The following is a 20,615-nucleotide window of genomic DNA, read 5'->3' on the forward strand; positions in this document are numbered from 1 at the left end:
TATCATTATCCATCTAGAATTTTATTTTTCAATGCAAGGATATTAGCCTACAGTTATTCTTACTAAATGAGTTTTATCTAATTTGTTTCTATCTTTCCTCATTGATAAGGGATCATTTTAAATGCAATTTTTATCCTACAAAGTATTATGTACCCTTCTGGTTTTGAAGTTATCTGAAGGGATTAACTTACTCAGTTCAGTAAAAGAAAAAAGCAGTGGTTCATTCCTGAACATCATCACTAAAGAGAAAACAATATTGTGCTGAACAATACCACCTGGAACCACAAGGGAAGTTTAGGTGTATAGGACGTAACTACGACTACATTAGTTGGGATTTAGCCAGAACATTGGGTCTACGACCTTCCACCACAGATTGTCATAGCATAATACTCAGGACCTTAATTTTACTGCCCAAGAGATACTACCACAAAAACACAGTAGAAGCAAATAATGCAACTTTTTTCTCAATAGGTATCAACAGTTTTTGTTGTTGTTGTTGTTTTTGTCACACAGATCTCTAGCCCCTATATCACGTATGTCCAGAAACATTCTATCTGATATGTTCAGAGCAGTGCTGGACCTTACATGCAGTACAAAAATATACAGAATAGAGAGCACATTCTTATGGAACTTACAAACCATTATTGAAGATGCATTATGAGAATAATACAAAACAACATTACAACTACCACTTGTACTAACCACATGCCAGACACGGTGCTAAGTCCTTTATATACTGATTCCTTTATGTATTTTAAAGGATTTAAAGCATTTACATATATACTTTATACTTCATATATTGTTTTCTTAAAATAGGCTATAAGTTAGGTATTATTTTCCTAACATTTTAAAAAAGAACTGTGGTGCCCAAGGTGGTACAGAGTAGTCTAACCAGATTTGGCTGACTACAAAGCCATACTCTAACTGGCACTACATGGATCTTCAATAAATATATAATCAATAAGATGCTAAATTGGATGACATGGATAAGAAGCTAAGAATGGCAAAGAAGGAAGAATTTACATATTGACTAGAAGTCATGGGATGAAGTGTCATGAAGGAGGCTAGACTTCAGTTTTGCTTTAAAGAATGATTAGCAGTTAAATAAGCAAATGGAAATACCAGATACTCTAAATACCGAGTTTTATAAACCTTATGAAAAGGGCAGAAGGCAAGAATAACATGGCATGATTAGGGAGATCAAGGGTATGTGATGTGTTCTGACATGGATGTGTATCTGAAGCACAATATTTTAATTTTATATATTTTCACATCAATATGTAAATGTGCTTTAGTCTACATAATGTCCAACTCAATAATGTCAACTTTAATTTATACCAAAGGACTTCAGAAGCCTCTGGAAAGGGGATGTGTCTCATAATGCTATTATAAATATTAAGGGTAGAAAAAGAGAGGAAGGAATTAAATTAGAGTACAGATAATCAAACTTTATTTTATTTTATTCCACAAAACCAAAACTCCAAGGAAATCTCTTGATTTATAACCTCTCAAATTAATATACAAATCTGGGCTCCATATAATAACTGAAGCTTACCATTACCATTCTCTATGTAACATTAACCAGGAAGATAAAAACCAAATAGTCCAAGCAGATAACCTCCAAGATTGCATCTCCAGATAATAAAAACTGAAAAAGTCTCCACACTCTCAGGTTAATCTTGCCTTGTCATCTAGTTACTTCTGGCTGATTCAAACTAAAAAACCCATCACCTCATCTATCAGGGGCTCCTCTCACCTCTTCCAACTAAAGCTATTTTCAACATTAGTCTTTTTGACAGTAGGAAAATGTAGAGATGCTTGTGCCCCAACTTAAAATATAGCCTAAGGAATAGTTGAAGTATAAGCACTAACTCTTAAAGAAAAAAGAAAGGAAAGGAAAGGGAAGGGAAGGGAAGGGAAGGGAAGGGAAGGGAAGGGAAGGGAAGGGAAGGGAAGGGAAGGGAAGGAAAGGAAAGGAAAGGAAAGGAAAGGAAAAGGGAAAGGGAAGGAAAGGAAAGGGAAAGGAAAGGAAAAGGAAAGAAAAAGGAAAAGGAAAAGAAATAGCTAAGATCACAACTAGAGGAGAGAAGGTACAGTAACTCCAAAAAATAAAGGTAAAAGATGAGAGCAAAGTACTCCAGGGATCCCTCTGGCCCAGGGAAAGAAATCTCTCAAAATGATGTTAAAATGTCATAGAAAGGGACAAGAAATAAAATCTAATGAATGAGTCCAAGAAAATATTTGTAATCAATTCACTGGTCATCCATAATTCATAATTAAGGTAATATTAACATTTTGTGCCTGTTTAAAGAAGTGGACGGAAAATGAAATATGTTAGGAGAAAAACTAAATAAATAAGGCAAGGGGCAGTCTGTCAATCTTCCACATCCAGGAAGCCAAAGGGTAAATGCCTTTCTGAATTTTAAAAGTAGAGTAAGACACATCAATTTTAATTGCCTGGATTCTGAGGCCAAAACTTTGGGCATGCTTCCTTGTTTAAAATAACAACAGCACCAACAAGTATTTATTGAGCATTTGCCATGGGTCAGATACTGTTGTGAGCACTGTAGAGAATACAGCATTGAAGGTGACAGACGAGGCTCTGTCCTTATGGAGCTTACGTGCTGTCACAAAAAGGAATGATAAATATGGTTAGACCAGGGAACAAAGCATGACTAATTCTCTGGTAAAAAGAATCCTGCCTTATAAGGCAGAATCTTTCTTGCTGAATTGCAATTTTACAGAGACCTGAATCTTTTCCAGTAGGAGAAACTTACTTGTATGGGTTTAATAGGTTTGGAGGCCTTTTAAGGTGCAGGATTGGAGATAAAAGGCAAATCCTGTCAAGTCAGAGAAGAGTTGATGTTCTGACTCTTCCAACCCTGCCCGTCCTAATTCACAATTCATCTGTGACTTTGGTACAGAACTCGGTTAATACAACAAATTTCTAGAAAGCTCTGCTACATTTGGAAGCAAAATGAGAAGTAAACAAAATCTGTCTTCACTATTCTCTGCCATCTCCTTCATTTACGTCCTCTTGTATTCCTGTCTCTTTCTCTCCCTTTTTTCTATTTTAAGATTTTTTAAATTCTTCAAAGAATCAATGTTTTCATTTATGATAATATTTTCCCAGGTCTTATTCTTAATATCCCTTCACAGAGACAGGCTAGGGGGTGGGGGGTTGGGTGATCAATTAAATCAAGAGTTCCAGGGACATAGTATAAAACCAAGTACAGTTTAATTTCCCTCACTTGAGCCCTCTTATCATATCCCTACAAGTCCCCTTCCCTCTTTTTCCATCACTCTTTGGTTCCTGACTTTCTTTCTACTCTATCATCCTCTTTCTCCTTCCCTCCAATTCCCCTCCCATCTTTTCTGGGTAGAAAAAAAAATGATCACTGATAGGGAGAGGTGGAGTTGAATAATACAAAAGGATTGACAGTCTGATGTGTATGCAGTTAAATTTTGTCCCTTTGAGTTTAAAACACTGCCTTGTGTGAATAAATTTCACTAGAACCATGGTTACTAGACATAACACTCAGAAGATTGTGAAGATAAAGTTTGATGCATTTTCTTAGCTGTCTAAAGATATTCTTCCAAAAATCCTTTTGTGTTTTTGTATATATTGAACAATTTGCATGAGAGAAAGAGAGGCAGAGAGAGAAGTGTTTTGCCTGTTTTGCCTCCCACCAGGTAAGGTACTCCACTCTCAAAGGTCTCTTTATGCCCTGGGTCTGGCATCCCTAAAATTATCTTCATATTGCATATCTAGACCTCCTCACTTTCCTACAGGGCTCCCTGCAGGGATACTGGGAATAAGACTCCACCCAGGTGTGGAGTCCTACAGATTTAGATTTGAAGCCCAGCTTTATGTCTTATTAGCCCAGTGACCTTAGGCAAGTTACTTAACTCTCTTAACAATTTTCTTGCCTTAAAATGGTGCTCATAAAACCATCCCCATTATATTGTTATCAACATTTCAGTATCTAATCCATATAGGTATTAATCACCATGTGTGATACATAATTGTCATTTAATAGTATATATGATGTGTGTGTATGTGTGTGTGTATATATATATATATATATATATATATATATATATACACACACACATATATTTACACCCCATGTTACCCATATGTTACTCATACACACATGCAATTTACTTATCTGTCCTCAAGGCCATCCTGTCAGAGTTCTGCCCTCCTGCCTTTGAAGCATTAGCATTTTTCCAAATTCACAATTAGCTAATGCAAGAATCTAATCAATGAAAATGTGCTAATAAGAAAGAATAAGAGAAGAGGGTAGTGACTACTGCCTGCCAACTCAAATATCCCTCAGTGGTAAAATATGGCTCTTGGAAAACAAAACTGTACTAAAAAATGCATAGGCCAGAGCAGTGACTTATGATGTGAATTTTAAGTAGCATCATATGGGAGATTCCTGTAGTAGTTCTCTGTAACTGTGACTGCTTCTGTACATGTGCTAATATGTAAGCCCTCACTAATTTTAAAATAAGTAAATAAAACTTCAATGGATATTGTGTCCTTTTCATATAAATTAAATATATGCAGAGATACTCCATTTACCCCAGAATATTCTACAAAACAAATACACCTTCTCAGGAATACAGGGCAATGGGAAGGCTAAATGCCCATGCAATGTCAGTGACAGAGCAAACCCAGAACACAATTCTCTTTTCAAGTCAATATTTCTAGACCATACTGTGGTGACTCCATAAGGTGTAACTAATAACTCATAGAGAGAAAGATGGATACCATATGTTTTCACTCTTATGTGGATCCTGAGAAACTTAACAGAAGACCATGGGGGAGGGGAAGGAAAAAAAAAAGAGAGGGAGGGAGCGAAACCATAAGAGACTCTTAAAAACTGAGAACAAACTGAGGGTTGGTGAGGATGGGAGGGAGGGGAGGGTAGGTGATGGGTATTGAGGAGGGCACCTGTTGGGATGAGCACTGGGTGTTGTATGGAAACCAATTTGACAATAAATTTCATATTAATAAATAAATAAATATAAAAAATAATAAATAAATATAAAAAATAATAAATAATAAGTAAATAAATAAATAAATAAATAAATAAATAAATAAATACCCAGCTTTGAAAACTCCATCCAAAAGATCCAAAATTTGTGAATTGGGCAATGGCAAGAGAGTTGCACCTTTTGCCACACTAACAGGAAAGACTCTTAAGTAATGGACTCGGTGCCTGCCCATACGAGTCAGCCACTTAGTCATTTTTCTAGACGCTATCCATCACTGAGCACATTGCCGAATTTCATGCAACCTAATTTAAACGTCTATCTGGCTGTTCTGATTGGAATAAACAATCAAAGTAAAAGCTTGACAACTCTGACACCTAGTGGCTGGGAAGAAACTGGTGAAGATCAGCTTGGGAAAATTAGCTAGCTAATTACTGCAGCAGTATCTTGCAAACACACAGAACTTAATGATAATTAATACATTTTTTTAGTACTAATTCTAAAAGCAATCTTATAAAAGTCTATTTTGGCTCTGTATTTATTTGGAGTTTGAAAGGAGGCTGAAAGACTTGCATTTGTAAAGTATATTTTCCTGTTCAAATTTACACGCAAAATTTCACTAATCTTCAGAGATCAAACAAGAAAACTAAAGGTTGATTCATATGTTGACATATTCATGATCCTTTCCCTTAATTTTGTATGTACATCTATATCCTTTTCCTGGTCATCAGGTGATTTTTCTCCTCAAGTATCCCCCTGTCAAATATAAAAGCCATGTGGCCAAGCCATCACAGAAGTTTCCTATATGCCACTGAGGCATCCTGAATCAAAGGGTAGCTATATCTTCACAAACCAGCAGGAGTTTTCTTTAAGAGAGGTGTATGGACACATGTGGAACCCCCCAAACTGCACATCTTAAAGCAAGGACCACAATGAACTTGTATGAACACGGCAGGTCAGCACAGCACAGCACAACCTATTTCTGCCCTAAACATTAGAAGGTAAGTTTCCCCAGATCCACTTAAAACTGACAGGCAGGATGGTAGGAAGCTAAAGTGTTCATCTCCTCCACCAAGGAAAGTTCTGACTCCTACCTGCTGACGTTTGAAGGCTAAATAATCCAGATTTTCCAGCTCCTTCCCAAGCTTCTGGTAGGTTTTCTGGAGGTCAGATTTATTGGAAACGTTTTTAAGAGACTCAAATGTTCTTTGAAACTGAAATTGAAAACAAAAGTAAATCATTAGGATAGCAGCACATTTTCCTCGAATGCCTAACTAGCTAAAACAGGGAAAGAGTCAACACTGAGCCTCAGTTTCCCTCATTCATAATAGAAAGATAACAAATACTAATTGCCTTTCAATGAAATTTAAGAAAGACTGATTATAAAGGATTAGAAGCTGTATCATAAGAACAACAAACATTATTGCATGAATGGGAAGCGTGTTTAGTCTTCATTCCAACAAAAGAGCATACTGCATTTTCAAAAAATGGGTGCCTGGGTGGCTCAGTCAGTTAAGTGACTGACTCTTGATCTCAGCTCAGGTCTTGATTTCGGGGTCATGAGTTCAAGCCCCACATTGGACTCTGCGCTGGGCATGAAGCCTACTTGAAAAAAAAAAAAAAGGAAACCTGTTTTAGCATACACCACTACTTCTAAAGAAAAAAACTGCAATGAATATATGATTTTAAATCATAATGAGGAAGTATTAAAAGGGCTCTCACATTCCAATCATGGAAACAAATTCATGTAAAGGTAGCTACTTGCCTCTACAGACATATCTATGCAAAATAAGTACCCTACAAACTTCAACCAGGAAGATCTCTCAGATCTTATATTTTGAGAAGGAAAGAAAACTAACATTTTGGCAATGGAAGCATATGTAGCATGTTCAGCAAACATTTATTCATTTCTGCTCTATAATGCAGATGAGTTATAAAATCAGTTCTGCTGAATCAGAACACTTCTGTTCATTTTTGAGTCAGATACTAGATAAACACAAAGGAGACAAATTGCAGTGGATCATAGAATATTGTTCTGCTGCTAATAATTAATTAAGCAAAGGGAGCTCACAAGAAATTCAATTCTTGATTTATTTTAGTAAATTAGAACATACTTTGGAAGATTAGTGATTTAAAATGTCAAGTAATGTCACTTACAATGACATTTACATTTGCTCTCTCTTCATGCCATTCATTTCCCATATTCTCACTGTGTGCCTTTAGATAGACTCCTACAGATAGAGACTTCACCATCTTAAACACACCAGAATTCCACTGTGACTATGATGCTGTGAGACAGGCTAGTAAGATTTTATAGAGTATTATTAAGTTTCCAGGGAAATTACTTGACCCTTACTATTCAAACTCTATGGAGTAAGTCATATTATAACGGCATTCTACTGAATTAAATCCTCAATTTCACGAAAGCAACATGTTTATCTCAATCCAAGGTGACAGAGGAAAAAGAAATGAGAAATAACAGTGCTAAGCTTCCACAGCTCTACAGTAAATTAAATTCAACAAATAATCTTTTAGAACCTACTATGCACAAGGTACTATGAATATAAAACACATTTCCTGCCCTAAAGGAACTTACAGACTACCAAGGAAACTAGACATGAAACTCAGAAGTGGCAAAGGCACTGACATTTACTGTGGGCCCGCTCAGTGCCAGGTACTTGAAGCCTCCCAGCTGAATCCTCACAGGATTTCCTATTTCTCTCCCCATTCTACAAGTGAGTAAACTGTTACTCAGAAAATATAAACTGGGTTTTTACGACAATATTTGTGCTTATTCTACTATACCATTAACTCCAACACAAGGCAATGCAGTAAAGAGAGTACAAAAACAAAGGGATAAAAGCAACATGTTGTAAAACAGAAAAAAAATCTTTATATTAATTGAGGGATCAGGCTGGGTAGAAGACACGAAGAGATCTGAATTGAGTTCCAAAAGGCAGGAGAGTTCTCAGAAACTTAAATGGGAACAAACTCTACCCATCAGTTTAAACATAGCCAAAGTCTGCTCCTTTTCCCCATTTTATAGCAAACGTAATTTTGATGTAATTTTAATGACCTTTATATTAACTCTCTCTCATGTTGCACGATCATTCCTGTGCCTTGCCCATTTCTTGGTCCCTTCTCGCTATGTTCAAGTCAAAATACTAGATCTAACATTCTAAACAATTTAAGTAATTTCACTTATAATTAATATAAACTGTTTTACCATTCTGTTTAATTCTAAGCACTTTATTTTCCCTAAAAAAATATTAGCTCTACTTCTCAAATATTTCTTCTTCACATTTATTTCTGTGAACTTTATATAGCTACAAGTAGGAACTTTAGGGTAAACACATTTGTAAGTCTTCAAAATAAAAAATAAAAAAAAAAAACAAAAAAAAAGAAAAAAAAACATGAAAATCAAGCAATGTGTTCATGGCCAAAGAAAATAGGGAGAAAATCCAGCAATAACACATCACCACAAAATGTTTTTCTGAAAGACCAGAGTTTGTGTGAAATGGAGATTTTTAAGTTTGACCTTTCATTATCAAGACTTACACTCTCCATTTATTGATACTAAATAGCTCAAAGCACTCAAACTATGATGATTCATTTATTTAAGTAGATTTTTCCCATACAACAACAAATAATTGTCAAGGAGAGGTCATACAATATCTATTGTGTACTTTAGGTTAGATCCCTAGTAAGCACACCCCATCTCTCTCTATTTATATTTAAAGATGCTAAAGAGTAAAAGCAATAATTTTGCTTTGCAGATAAAGCTGACATAAAAAGATATTAAAAATAAGACAATGATTAAAGTGAGGCTTACATTTTACTTAAAAAAATCAGATGTTGACCTTATTTGAGGATTTTTCGTTCCAACAGGTCACTATGCTTGATCACTGAAATAGACCTCTTGAGATTTTCTCAATGTGTTGCAATTTCATTACGTTGACTATGTCTCAAAATAAATGATCTCTCACTTGAAGATAAGTTGGGAAAGGAAGCACAACTAACTGAAGAGATTTTAACATTCCTAGATTTTACCTGTTCAAACTTTTGAGTGGAAATTTAAAACAAGCAAAGAAGTCCCAAATAATTTGTTGGACATTAAATTTATCCTGTTAATATTTTTACCTTACTATAAACAAAATTCAAACATAAAAAGAAAAGCCCAATGAATAAATCTGACCCATGAACACGCCTAGGAATGTTTTAAAACTGTCGAAAGAGAATATCAAGATGGTCTCTGAACTGAGAAATAAATGCAAATTCTGTCCTATTTGACAACCTTATCAAATATCACAAGACAGACAAGACAAAAATGAGAAGATGCAAACATTATCTCTAAGCCCAAAATCTGCCATTAAAGTAAGCACTCTAAACACTCCCACAGTGTTTTCTCATCAAATTCTTTTCTGTTCAGATTTTGGTTCAAGATGGCAATGTAGGAAGATCCTGAATTCACATCCTCCCACAGACACACTGAAGCTACAGCTATATATGTAACAATTTCCTCTGAAAAAAACCTAAAAACTGTCAGAGCAACTGCTTCACATCAAGCAAATGAAATGTAAACCACATCAAAACAGGTAGGAAAAGCTAAGGCACAAACTCACCATAAACCCTATCCCCATCACGGCAACCAACATTTGGGAGGAAACTCAAAACCCACAGCTATCCCTGAGTATTATAGGATTTGTATGCCACTTTAGGCATGCCAATATTTAAGACCAACACCTAAAACAAGTGGCTTTGAAGACCAATAAGGCTCATGCTCACAAGATCCACAGGGCCACTGGCAAACGAGAAATGGCTCTTAAAAAGCTGCATGCAGATTCATCCACCAAGAGCCCAGCACAGAAGCTGCCCTTGAAAAGCATCCCAACCTTACATGAAAAAGACTCACTTACTAATTTTCTTTTATTTTTTTAACTTAATTCCAGTATAGTTAACATACACTATTATATTAATTTCAGGAAGACAATATAGTGATTCAACAATTCTATACCCTACTCACTGCTCATCAGTGCACATACGTGTACTCTTAATCCCTCTCACCTATTTCACCCATTCCCTCCCCCCCCCTTTAGTAACCATCAGTTTATTCTTTATAGATAAGAGTCCATTTTTGGTTTGTCTTTTTTCCTTTGTTTGATTGGGTTATTTTTTTTAAGTTTTTATTTGAATTCCAGTTAGTTAACATAGAGTGTAATATTAGTTTCAAGTGTACAATATAGTTATCCAACAATTCCATACAATACCCAGTGCTCATCACAAGTGCACTCCTTAATCCCCATCACCTATTTAACCCATGACCTAATTCACCTCCTTTCTGGTAACCATCAGTTTGTTCTCTATAACTAAGACTCCATGTCTTGGTTTGCCTGTCTTTTTTTTCTTTCCCTGTGCTCATTTGTTTTGTTTCTTAAATTCCACATAAGAGTGAAATCATACGATATTTGTCTTTCTCTGACTTGTTCCATGTAGCATAATACTGTATAGCTCCATCCATGTCATTGCCAATGACAAAAATTTCATTCTTTTTTAGATGTCTGAGTAATATTCCGCTGTATATATGCACCCCTTCTTTACCATTCATCAGCCAGTGGACATGGGGGCTGTTTCCATAATTTGGCTATTTAGATAATGCTGCTATAAACTTTGGGATGCATGTACCCCTTTGAATTAGTGTTTTTGTATTTGGGGGTAAATACCTGCTAGTGCAAATGCTGGATTGTAATTCTATTTTTTTTAACTTTTTGAAGAGCATCCATACTATTTTCTAGAGTGGCTGTACCAGTTTGCATTCAAACCAACAGTGCAGGAAGTTCCCTTTTCCCCACAGTCTTCCCAACACTATTGATTTTTGTGTTGTTGATTTTAGCCATTGTGACGGGTGGAAGGTCATAACTCACTATAGTTTTGATTACTATTTCCCTGATCATGAGTGATGTTGAGCATCTTTTCATGCGTTTGTTAGTCATCTATCTTCTTTGGAAAAATGTCTATTCATGACTTCTGTCCATTTTTTGATTGGATCATTTATTTTTGGGGTATTGAGTTTTAGAAGTTCTTTATACATTTTGGATACTAATCCTTTCTCAGAGATATCATTTGTAAGTATCTTCTCCTGTTCCATATGTTGCCTTTTAGTTTTTCTTCCTACACTGTGCAGAAGCTTCTTATTTTGAAGTCCTAACAGTTTATTTTTGCTTTTGTTTCCCTTGCCTCAGGAGACAATTATAAAGAAGTTGCTATGGCCAATGTCAAAGAAGTTACTGCCTATGTTCTGGGATCTTTATGGTTTCAGGTCTCACGTATAGGTCTTTAATCCATTTTGAGTTTATATTTGTGCACGATGTAAGAAAGTCATCCATTTACATTCTTTTGCATGTTGCTGTTTAGTTTCCCAGCACCATTTGTTAAAGAGACATTCATTTACCCATTGGATACTCCTTCCCACTTTGTCAAAGATTAATTGACCATATAGTTGTGGGTTCATTTCTTAGTTTTCTATTCTATTGATCTATGTGTCTATTTTTGTGCCAGTACCATATTGTTTTGAGCACTACAGATTTGTAATATAACTTGAAGTCCAGACTCATGATGCTTCCAGCTTTGCTTTTCTTTTTCAAGGATGCTTTGGCTATTCAGGGTTTTTTGTGGTTCCCTACAAATTTTAGGATTGTTAATTCTAGCTCTGTGAAAAATGCAGTTGGTGTTTTGATAGGGATTTAATTAAGTGTAGATTGGTTTGGGTAGTACAGACATTTTAACAATATTTGTTTTTCCAAACCATGAGCACGGATTGGAATATTTTCCACTTGTTTCTGTCAACGTCAATATCATGCATCCATGTTTTATAGTTTTCAGAGTATAGGTCTTTCATCTCTTTGGTTAAGTTTATTCCCAGGTATATTATAATCTTTGGTGCAACTGTGAAGAGGATTGCTTTCTTTTTTTAAATATTTTTTATATTTAATTATTTTTGAGAGAGAGAGAGAGAGAGAGAATGCACAAGTAGGGGAGAGGCAGAGAGAAAGACACAGAATGAGAAGCTGGCTCCAGGCCCTGCACTATCAGTGCAGAGCCCAATGTGGGGCTCAAACTCATAAACTGTGAGATCATGACCTGAGCCGAAGTCAGATGCTGAACCAACTATGCCACCCAGGTGCCCCAAGAGGATTGCCTTCTTAATGACCCTTTCTGTTGCTTTGTTATTAGTATAAAAAGGTACAACAGATTTCTGTACTTTAATTTTGTATCCTGAAACCTACTGAATTTATTAGTTCATATCATCTGCAAATTGTGAAAGTTTTGCTTCTTCTCTACCAATCTGTATGCCTTTTATTCCTTCCTCTTGTCTGAATGGTATGACTAGGACTCCAGAATTATGTTAAATAATAGTGGTGACAGTGGACATCCTTGTCGTCTTCCTGACTACAGAGGAAAAGCTCTAGTTTTTCATTATTGTGTATGATGTTAGCTGTGGGTCTTTCATATAAGGTCTTTATTATATTGAGGTATGTTCCCTCTAATCCTACTTTGTTGAGGCTTCTTATAATGAATGGATGTTGTACTTTGTCAAACACTTTTTCTGCATCTATAGAAATGATCATAAGATTTTTATCACTTGTTTTATTGATGTGATGCATCACATTCATTAACATGCAAATACTGAACAACCCCTGTAGCCCACAAATAAATCCTACTTGATTGTGGTGAATCATTTTTTAATGTATTGTTAGACTCAGTTTGCTAATATTTTGTTGAGGATTTTTGCATCTATATTCAACAATGATAATAGTCTGTAGTTCTCTTTTTCTATAGTGTCTTAACCTGGTTTCGGTATCAAGGTAAGGCTGGCTTCATACAATGAGTTACGAAGTTTTCCTTCCTCTTCTATTTTTTAGAATAGATTGAGGAGAATAGGTATTAGTACTTCTTTAAATATTTAGTAGAATTCACCTGTGAAGTTCTCTGGCCCTGGACTTTCATTTGCTGAGAGTTTTTTGATTACTGATTCAATTTCATTGCTGGTAAGTAATTGGTCTGCTCAAATTTTTTCTATTTCTTCCTGTTTTACTTTTGAGGGGTTATATGTTTCCAGGAATTTATCCATTTCTTCTAGATTGTCTAGTTTGTTACCATATAATTTTCACAATATTCTCTTACAATCTTTTGTATCTCTGGGGTGTTGGTTGTTATTTCTCCCCTTTCATTTCAGATTTTACCTATTTGAATCTCTCTCTGTCTCTCTCTCTCTCTGTCTCTGATGGGTCTGGCTAAAGGTTTATTGATTTTGTTGATGTTTTCAAATAATCTGCTCCTGGTTTCATTCATCTATTCTATTGGTTTTTTAGTTTCTATATCATTTATTTCTGCTCTAATCTTTCTTATTTCCTTTCTTCTACTGGTTTTAGGTTGTGTTTGTTGTTCTTTTTCTAGTTCCTTTAGATGTAAGGTTAAGTTTTTTTTTTTTTTTAATTTTTTTTTCAACGTTTATTTATTTTTGGGACAGAGAGAGACAGAGCATGAACGGGGGAGGGGCAGAGAGAGAGGGAGACACAGAATCGGAAACAGGCTCCAGGCTCTGAGCCATCAGCCCAGAGCCCGACGCGGGGCTCGAACTCACGGACCGCGAGATCGTGACCTGGCTGAAGTCGGACGCTTAACCGACTGCGCCACCCAGGCGCCCCAAGGTTAAGTTTTTTATTTGGGATTTTTCTTGCTTCTTGAAATAAGCAATTTTTTTAAATTCCCACGGAATGGTGGCAATAAAGCCAAACTGTCTTTCCAAGTTTCTATAATTTATTTAATATTGAAAGATTGTCATTCTCTTCTATATCCTCTCTTACCTTTGATTTGGACCTATTTCCTGGAGAAAAAAAATTCCTTACAGAACCTGATGACTTTAAAACTGCCAAATCAAGAATCTTTGTTGTACTTAATTATATATCAACTCTGTGTTGGTCAGCACTACTTTTCCTACTGAGAATTACTCAGTGAACCACATATGCACTAGTTGGTGGTCTCAGTCTATGTCCTCATAAATGGTCTATCATAACTGCATCTCTGGAGGCAGTCTCAGTGGAAAGAGGATAATTCACTAAAAATAACAAAGCATAAGGAAGTCAGGAAATGTATAGGTACAGAGTATTAATCAAAAATTGAGTAATATATAGGGATGCCTGGGTGGCTCAACTGGTTAAGTATCTGACTCTTGATCACGGCTCCAGTCATGATCTCATGGTTTGTGAAGTTCGAGCCCCGCATCAGGTGCTATGCTGACAGCACTGAGGGTGCTTTTGATTCTCTGTCTCCCTCCCTCTCTACCCTTCCTCTTCTGGTGCTCTATCTGTCTCTCTCAAAATAAATAAACATTTTTTTTTAATTGAGTAATATCTCCTTGACCTGACATCTAAAAGGAAACATACCACAACAGAGATGAAAAAAATCTATAATTTAGAAAAAAATCAGTAAGGAAGAAAAGAGTAAGGCCATGAAGGAAGAAATTATGATAGTGGATACATTATTTGGTACCATGTAATAAAGAATAAATTAAAAATGTAGCAAGGAACTGTATAAGAATGCTGAAGGGACCCCAAAATGAGCAGAAGATTTCATGAAATAGTAAGATACAATTAGAAGAGAGAAGAGGCAGGCCTTTTTCCATTATATTCCAGACAGAAGCAAGAAACAAAAATGTGACCCACTGCTTTTTAAAGAGTGTCCAGAAAAAGAAATCTATACCATTAAAGTTGATGCTCTCCCCCTAGAAAACATCTATAATACATTATTTTATACTGGAATGTATGTGTGTATACAGAGAGACACAGCTGACTAAAGAATTCTTCTGAGGGAAAAAAAAATGTCTATACGGAGGAAAATACCTTACAGAATAATTTAAGAAAGACAGTGATATATGAGGGCACAAATTAGCAGATAGAAACTTAGTGCATCCAGATAAACAGGAATTTACAGGTATGAGAAAGAACAAAGAGAGTAGGTAAGGGGAAAGGAGGTGGAAGAACAATGAGATGACGTTGCTAAAGAATTTGAAGATTTCTGATATTCAAATTGGAGCCACTTAGAATATAGTGCTACAGTGAAGAATCCCCTCCCTTCTGCCTTCCCAAATTTCTATAAGGTTTGCAATATACACAAACATACATAAACATGTCTTGTCTGGGAGTATTGGAGAGTGAGTGTGTGTGTGTGTGTGTGTGTGTGTGTGTGTGTGTGTGTCAAAATCAAGGGGGAAAAGGCCAATTACCAATTACAGATTAACCAACTATAAAATAGGGATAGAAAGACCATTCGTAAACTAATTTGTGGAAGCAAAAACTTGGAACTAGAGATGACGTTGAGAATATGAGCCCCAGAGAATTTGCAGAAATCTTGGGACATTATAGTTGATAGGACACAGAATTGGGGTTCAAGCCATTTATATATAGATCTTAAGAGTAACAAGATCCCAGCAGACAAGTGGTTTACAACCATAAGTAAGTAGATTGTGAGCAATTAAAAAATGAAGGTTAAAAAAAACATAAAAAGAAAGAAAGAAAAGGAAAAAAAGCAAGCAAGCAATAGTCAACTTGGAACTCTTACAGGGTTATGAAAAGTAAGTTAACCAAGCTAAGCTCATTTCCTTTATAATTGGGGTTACTATATGATAAATCTACAATGCCACATCTTAATTTTAGCAAGGCCTTTGAGAAAGTACTTGAGGATAAAATAAAGAAACATGGTTTATACAGTAGCCTAATAAAGCAAGTTTGAAGTTCATTTCAACAACTTTACTCAAAATGGGTTAATGTTTGATTGATGTTATCTAAAAGGAAGATATGTCACTGTTTTCCACATGACTAAACAATTTTTCATAAATAATCTGACTTTTAAAAATCTGAAAATGATTCCAGGTTAGGAGGTAAAGACAAAATCAAAAGTTAAAAAGATCTGAAAGGATTCTAACATAAACCAGAATTAACAGGATAAAATTCCGTGAATATAAATTTAGCATCTACCTTTACATATAAAAAGATAAAACTAGTATCAGAACAAGAATGCTCAAATTAATAATAGTTTGAGTTCAGACACTTGGAGTTTAACTGCTCACAAAATCACTATGAACGAACAGCATGACAAGGCTATCATAATAAGGTAAGATAATGTTAGACATTAAATCAGAGAGGTAATTGTTTGAGTATATTATAGAACATTCACATCAGAGATTTGTTTCTATTTCAAGATGTTTTTATTTCAATATTTTATGGGTATTACTTATCTAGAACATGCATAGAAAAGTATTTGCGGAGATGATTTTAGGGACTTCGATTTCTTGTATTGGCAAATTAGTAATCAGTCTAATCCTTCTGCCGAAGAAAACTAAGAAGATTGATGAAATATAAAATACTTTATCTTAAAAACATCAAAGAGCTAATAAAACAGAGAAATTTCTTGAGATGAATTCCAGAAAAAGTAATGTTTAGTACACAGAGATAGCCATTCACATGAAAAAACAAGATACCATGAGCAAAACCCAGCATAATGATCCAGGAAGTCCAGACACTAAAGTTGTCAAATTCTAACCATAATACAAATATGCTTACCATGTTGAAGTACATCAATATCAAAAGTGAAAATTTCATCAGGAAACTGATAATCATACAAGATATGGAAATTCTCAAGTATTCAGAATAGTCTGAAATGTTCAAGGGTCAAGAAATTTTCAGCCTAGGTAAGAGAAGACATAAATAAGTGCTAAGAATAATCATCAGCTATTTGAAAATACCTTTTCCTATTGTCTTCGTTCTATGTTGCTTAAGAAAGCAGAACTAGAAGCAGTCCATGGAAATGGCAGGGAATTCACATCTAGATTGAGAAAAATGTCTCCAACAATTAGAATTGTCCAAAATCAGGTTCACTGTCTCACAGAATTGATGAGATTGCTACTACCGTTACACAGTTGTGTATTGCATATTGTATGGCTGGAGAGAGTCTAATCTACTTCAATAAGATGAGAATATAAAGGCACTAACGTTCCTCCTCTATAATTTTTTAATCCAAGTGAAAATTTAATATAACCATAAATATTATTGGAGATACACTAAACCACTATTTCCCAAAGTATGGTCTGAGAAAGTTATAGAACTAACATATTATAAGAGTCCTAAAGTTAGAAAATTTTGGAAATTCTGGGTTAAGCAAAATTAAATACTTTTATTTGCTTCAATATTTCTTACCAACTTGAATGTACTTAAGTGCATCAAAAACATACAAAGAGGAGGAGAAGGAAGATGGCGGCGTAGGAGGACGCTGGGCTCACCGCGTCCTGCTGATCACTTAGATTCCACCTACACCTGCCTAAATAACCCAGAAAACCGCCAGAGGATTAGCAGAACGGAGTCGCCGGAGCCAAGCGCAGACGAGAGGCCCACGGAAGAGGGTAGGAAGGGCGGCGAGGCGGTGCGCGCTCCACGGACTGGCGGGAGGGAGCCGGGGCGGAGGGGCGGCTTGCCGGCCAAGCAGAGCCCCCGAGTCTGGCTTGCAAAAAGCGGAGGGGCCTGACGGACTGTGTTCCGACAGCAAGCGCGACTTAGCGTCTGGGAGGTCGTAAGTTAACAGCACTGCTCAGAAAGCGGGAAGGCTGGAGGACAAAGGGAAGGAGAGCTGCTGAGCTCCCGGACGACAGAGCTCAGTTTGGTGGGGAACAAAGGCGCTCGCCAGCGCCATCTCCCCCGCCCATCCCCCAGCCAAAATCCCAAAGAGAACCAGTTCCTGCCAGGGAACTTGCTCCGCGCAAACACCCAACTCTGCGCTTCTGCGGAGCCAAACCCCGGCAGTGGATCTGACTCACTCCTGCTGCCACAGGGCCCCTCCTGAAGTGGATCACCTAAGGAGAAGCAAGCTAAGCCTGCCCCTCCTGCCCCTGTGCACCTTGCCTACACACCCCAGCTAAGACACCAGATCCCCAGCATCACAAGCCTGGCAGTGTGCAAGTAGCCCAGACGGGCCACCCCACCCCACAGTGAATCCCGCCCCTAGGAGAGGGGAAGAGAAGGCACACACCAGTCTGACTGTGGCCCCAGCAGTGGGCTGGGGGCAGACATCAGGTCTGACTGCGGCTCCGCCCACCAACTCCAGTTATACACCACAGCACAGGGGAAGTGCCCTGCAGGTCCTCACCACGCCAGGGACTATCCAAAATGACCAAGCGGAAGAATTCCCCTCAGAAGAATCTCCAGGAAATAACAACAGCTAATGAGCTGATCAAAAAGGATTTAAATAATATAACAGAAAGTGAATTTAGAATAATAGTCATAAAATTAATCGCTGGGCTTGAAAACAGTATAGCTGACAGCAGAGAATCTCTTGCTACAGAGATCAAGGGACTAAGGAACAGTCACGAGGAGCTGAAAAACGCTTTAAACGAAATGCATAACAAAATGGAAACCACCACGGCTTGGATTGAAGAGGCAGAGGAGAGAATAGGTGAACTAGAAGATAAAGTTATGGAAAAAGAGGAAGCTGAGAAAAAGAGAGATAAAAAAATCCAGGAGTATGAGCGGAAAATTAGAGAACTAAGTGATACACTAAAAAGAAATAATATACGCATAATAGGTATCCCAGAGGAGGAAGAGAGAGGGAAAGTTGCTGAAGGGGTACTTGAAGAAATCATAGCTGAGAACTTCCCTGAACTGGGGAAGGAAAAAGGCATTGAAATCCAAGAGGCACAGAGAACTCCCTTCAGACGTAACTTGAATCGATCTTCTGCACGACATATCATAGTGAAACTGGCAAAATACAAGGATAAAGAGAAAATTCTGAAAGCAGCAAGGGGTAAACGTGCCCTCACATATAAAGGGAGACCTATAAGACTCCTGACTGATCTCTCTTTTGAAACTTGGCAGGCCAGAAAGAATTGGCACGAGATTTTCAGTGTGCTAGACAGAAAAAATATGCAGCCGAGAATCCTTTATCCAGCAAGTCTGTCATTTAGAATAGAAGGAGAGATAAAGGTCTTCCCAAACAAACAAAACTGAAGGAATTTGTCACCACTAAACCAGCCCTACAAGAGATCCTAAGGGGGACCCTGTGAGACAAAGTACCAGAGACATCACTACAAGCATAAAACATACAGACATCACAATGACTCTAAACCCATATCTTTCTATAATAACACTGAATGTAAATGGACTAAATGCGCCAACCAAAAGACATAGGGTATCAGAATGGATAAAAAAACAAGACCCATCTATTTGCTGTCTACAAGAGACTCATTTTAGACCTGAGGACACCTTTAGATTGAGAGTGAAGGGATGGAGAACTATTTATCATGCTACTGGAAGCCAAAAGAAAGCTGGAGTAGCCATACTTCTATCAGACAAACTAGACTTTAAATTAAAGGCTGTAACAAGAGATGAAGAAGGACATTATATAATAGTGACAGGGTCTATCCATCAGGAAGAGCTAACAATTATAAATGTCTATGCGCCGAATACCGGAGCGCCCAAATATATAAAACAATTACTCATAAACATAAGCAACCTTATTGAGAAGAATGTGGTAATTGCAGGGGACTTTAACACCCCACTTACAGAAATGGATAGATCATCTAGACACACGGTCAATAAAGAAACAAGGGCCCTGAATGAGACATTGGATCAGATGGACTTGACAGATATATTTAGAACTCTGCATCCCAAAGCAACAGAATATACTTTCTTCTCGAGTGCACATGGAACATTCTCCAAGATAGATCATATACTGGGTCACAAAACAGCCCTTCATAAGTTTACAAGAATTGAAATCATACCATGCATACTTTCAGACCACAATGCTATGAAGCTTGAAATCAACCACAGAAAAAAGTCTGGAAAACCTCCAAAAGCGTGGAGGTTAAAGAACACCCTACTAACGAATGAGTGGGTCAACCAGGCAATTAGAGAAGAAATTAAAAAATATATGGAAACAAACAAAAATGAAAATACAACAATCCAAACGCTTTGGGACGCAGCGAAGGCAGTCCTGAGAGCAAAATACATTGCAATCCAGGCCTATCTCAAGAAACAAGAAAAATCCCAAATACAAAATCTAACAGCACACCTAAAGGAAATAGAAGCAGAACAGCAAAGGCAGCCTAAACCCAGCAGCAGAAGAGAAATAATAAAGATCAGAGCAGAAATAAACAATATAGAATCTAAAAAAACTGTAGAGCAGATCAACGAAACCAAGAGTTGGTTTTTTGAAAAAATAAACAAAATTGACAAACCTCTAGCCAGGCTTCTCAAAAAGAAAAGGGAGATGACCCAAATAGATAAAATCAGGAATGAAAATGGAATTATTACAACCAATCCCTCAGAGATACAAACAATTCTCAGGGAATACTATGAAAAATTATATGCCAACCAATTGGACAACCTGGAAGAAATGGACAAATTCCTGAACACCCACACTCTTCCAAAACTCAATCAGGAGGAAATAGAAAGCTTGAACAGACCCATCACCAGCGAAGAAATTGAATCGGTTATCAAAAATCTCCCAACAAATAAGAGTCCAGGACCAGATGGCTTCCCAGGGGAGTTCTACCAGACGTTTAAAGC

General features: G+C 36.9%; 1 protein-coding gene across 5 annotated transcripts in view; it reads right to left on the bottom strand.

Annotated features, from left to right (window-relative positions):
* CTNNA3 (catenin alpha 3) overlaps window positions 1-20,615 on the bottom strand; it is a 1,810,934-nt gene that overhangs the window by 1,583,988 nt on the left and 206,331 nt on the right. For all 5 annotated transcript variants that reach the window (XM_025917933.2, XM_086679821.1, XM_086679822.1 and 2 more), the window contains one exon: window positions 6,099-6,218. In XM_025917933.2, the coding sequence (XP_025773718.1) occupies window positions 6,099-6,218 (120 nt within the window). The remainder of the gene's footprint in view (window positions 1-6,098; window positions 6,219-20,615) is intronic.

The sequence above is a fragment of the Puma concolor genome, chromosome D2 (genome assembly GCF_028749965.1).
Source record: "Puma concolor isolate L17-30 chromosome D2, mPumCon1.1.hap2, whole genome shotgun sequence".
Classification (NCBI taxonomy): Eukaryota; Metazoa; Chordata; class Mammalia; order Carnivora; family Felidae; genus Puma; species Puma concolor.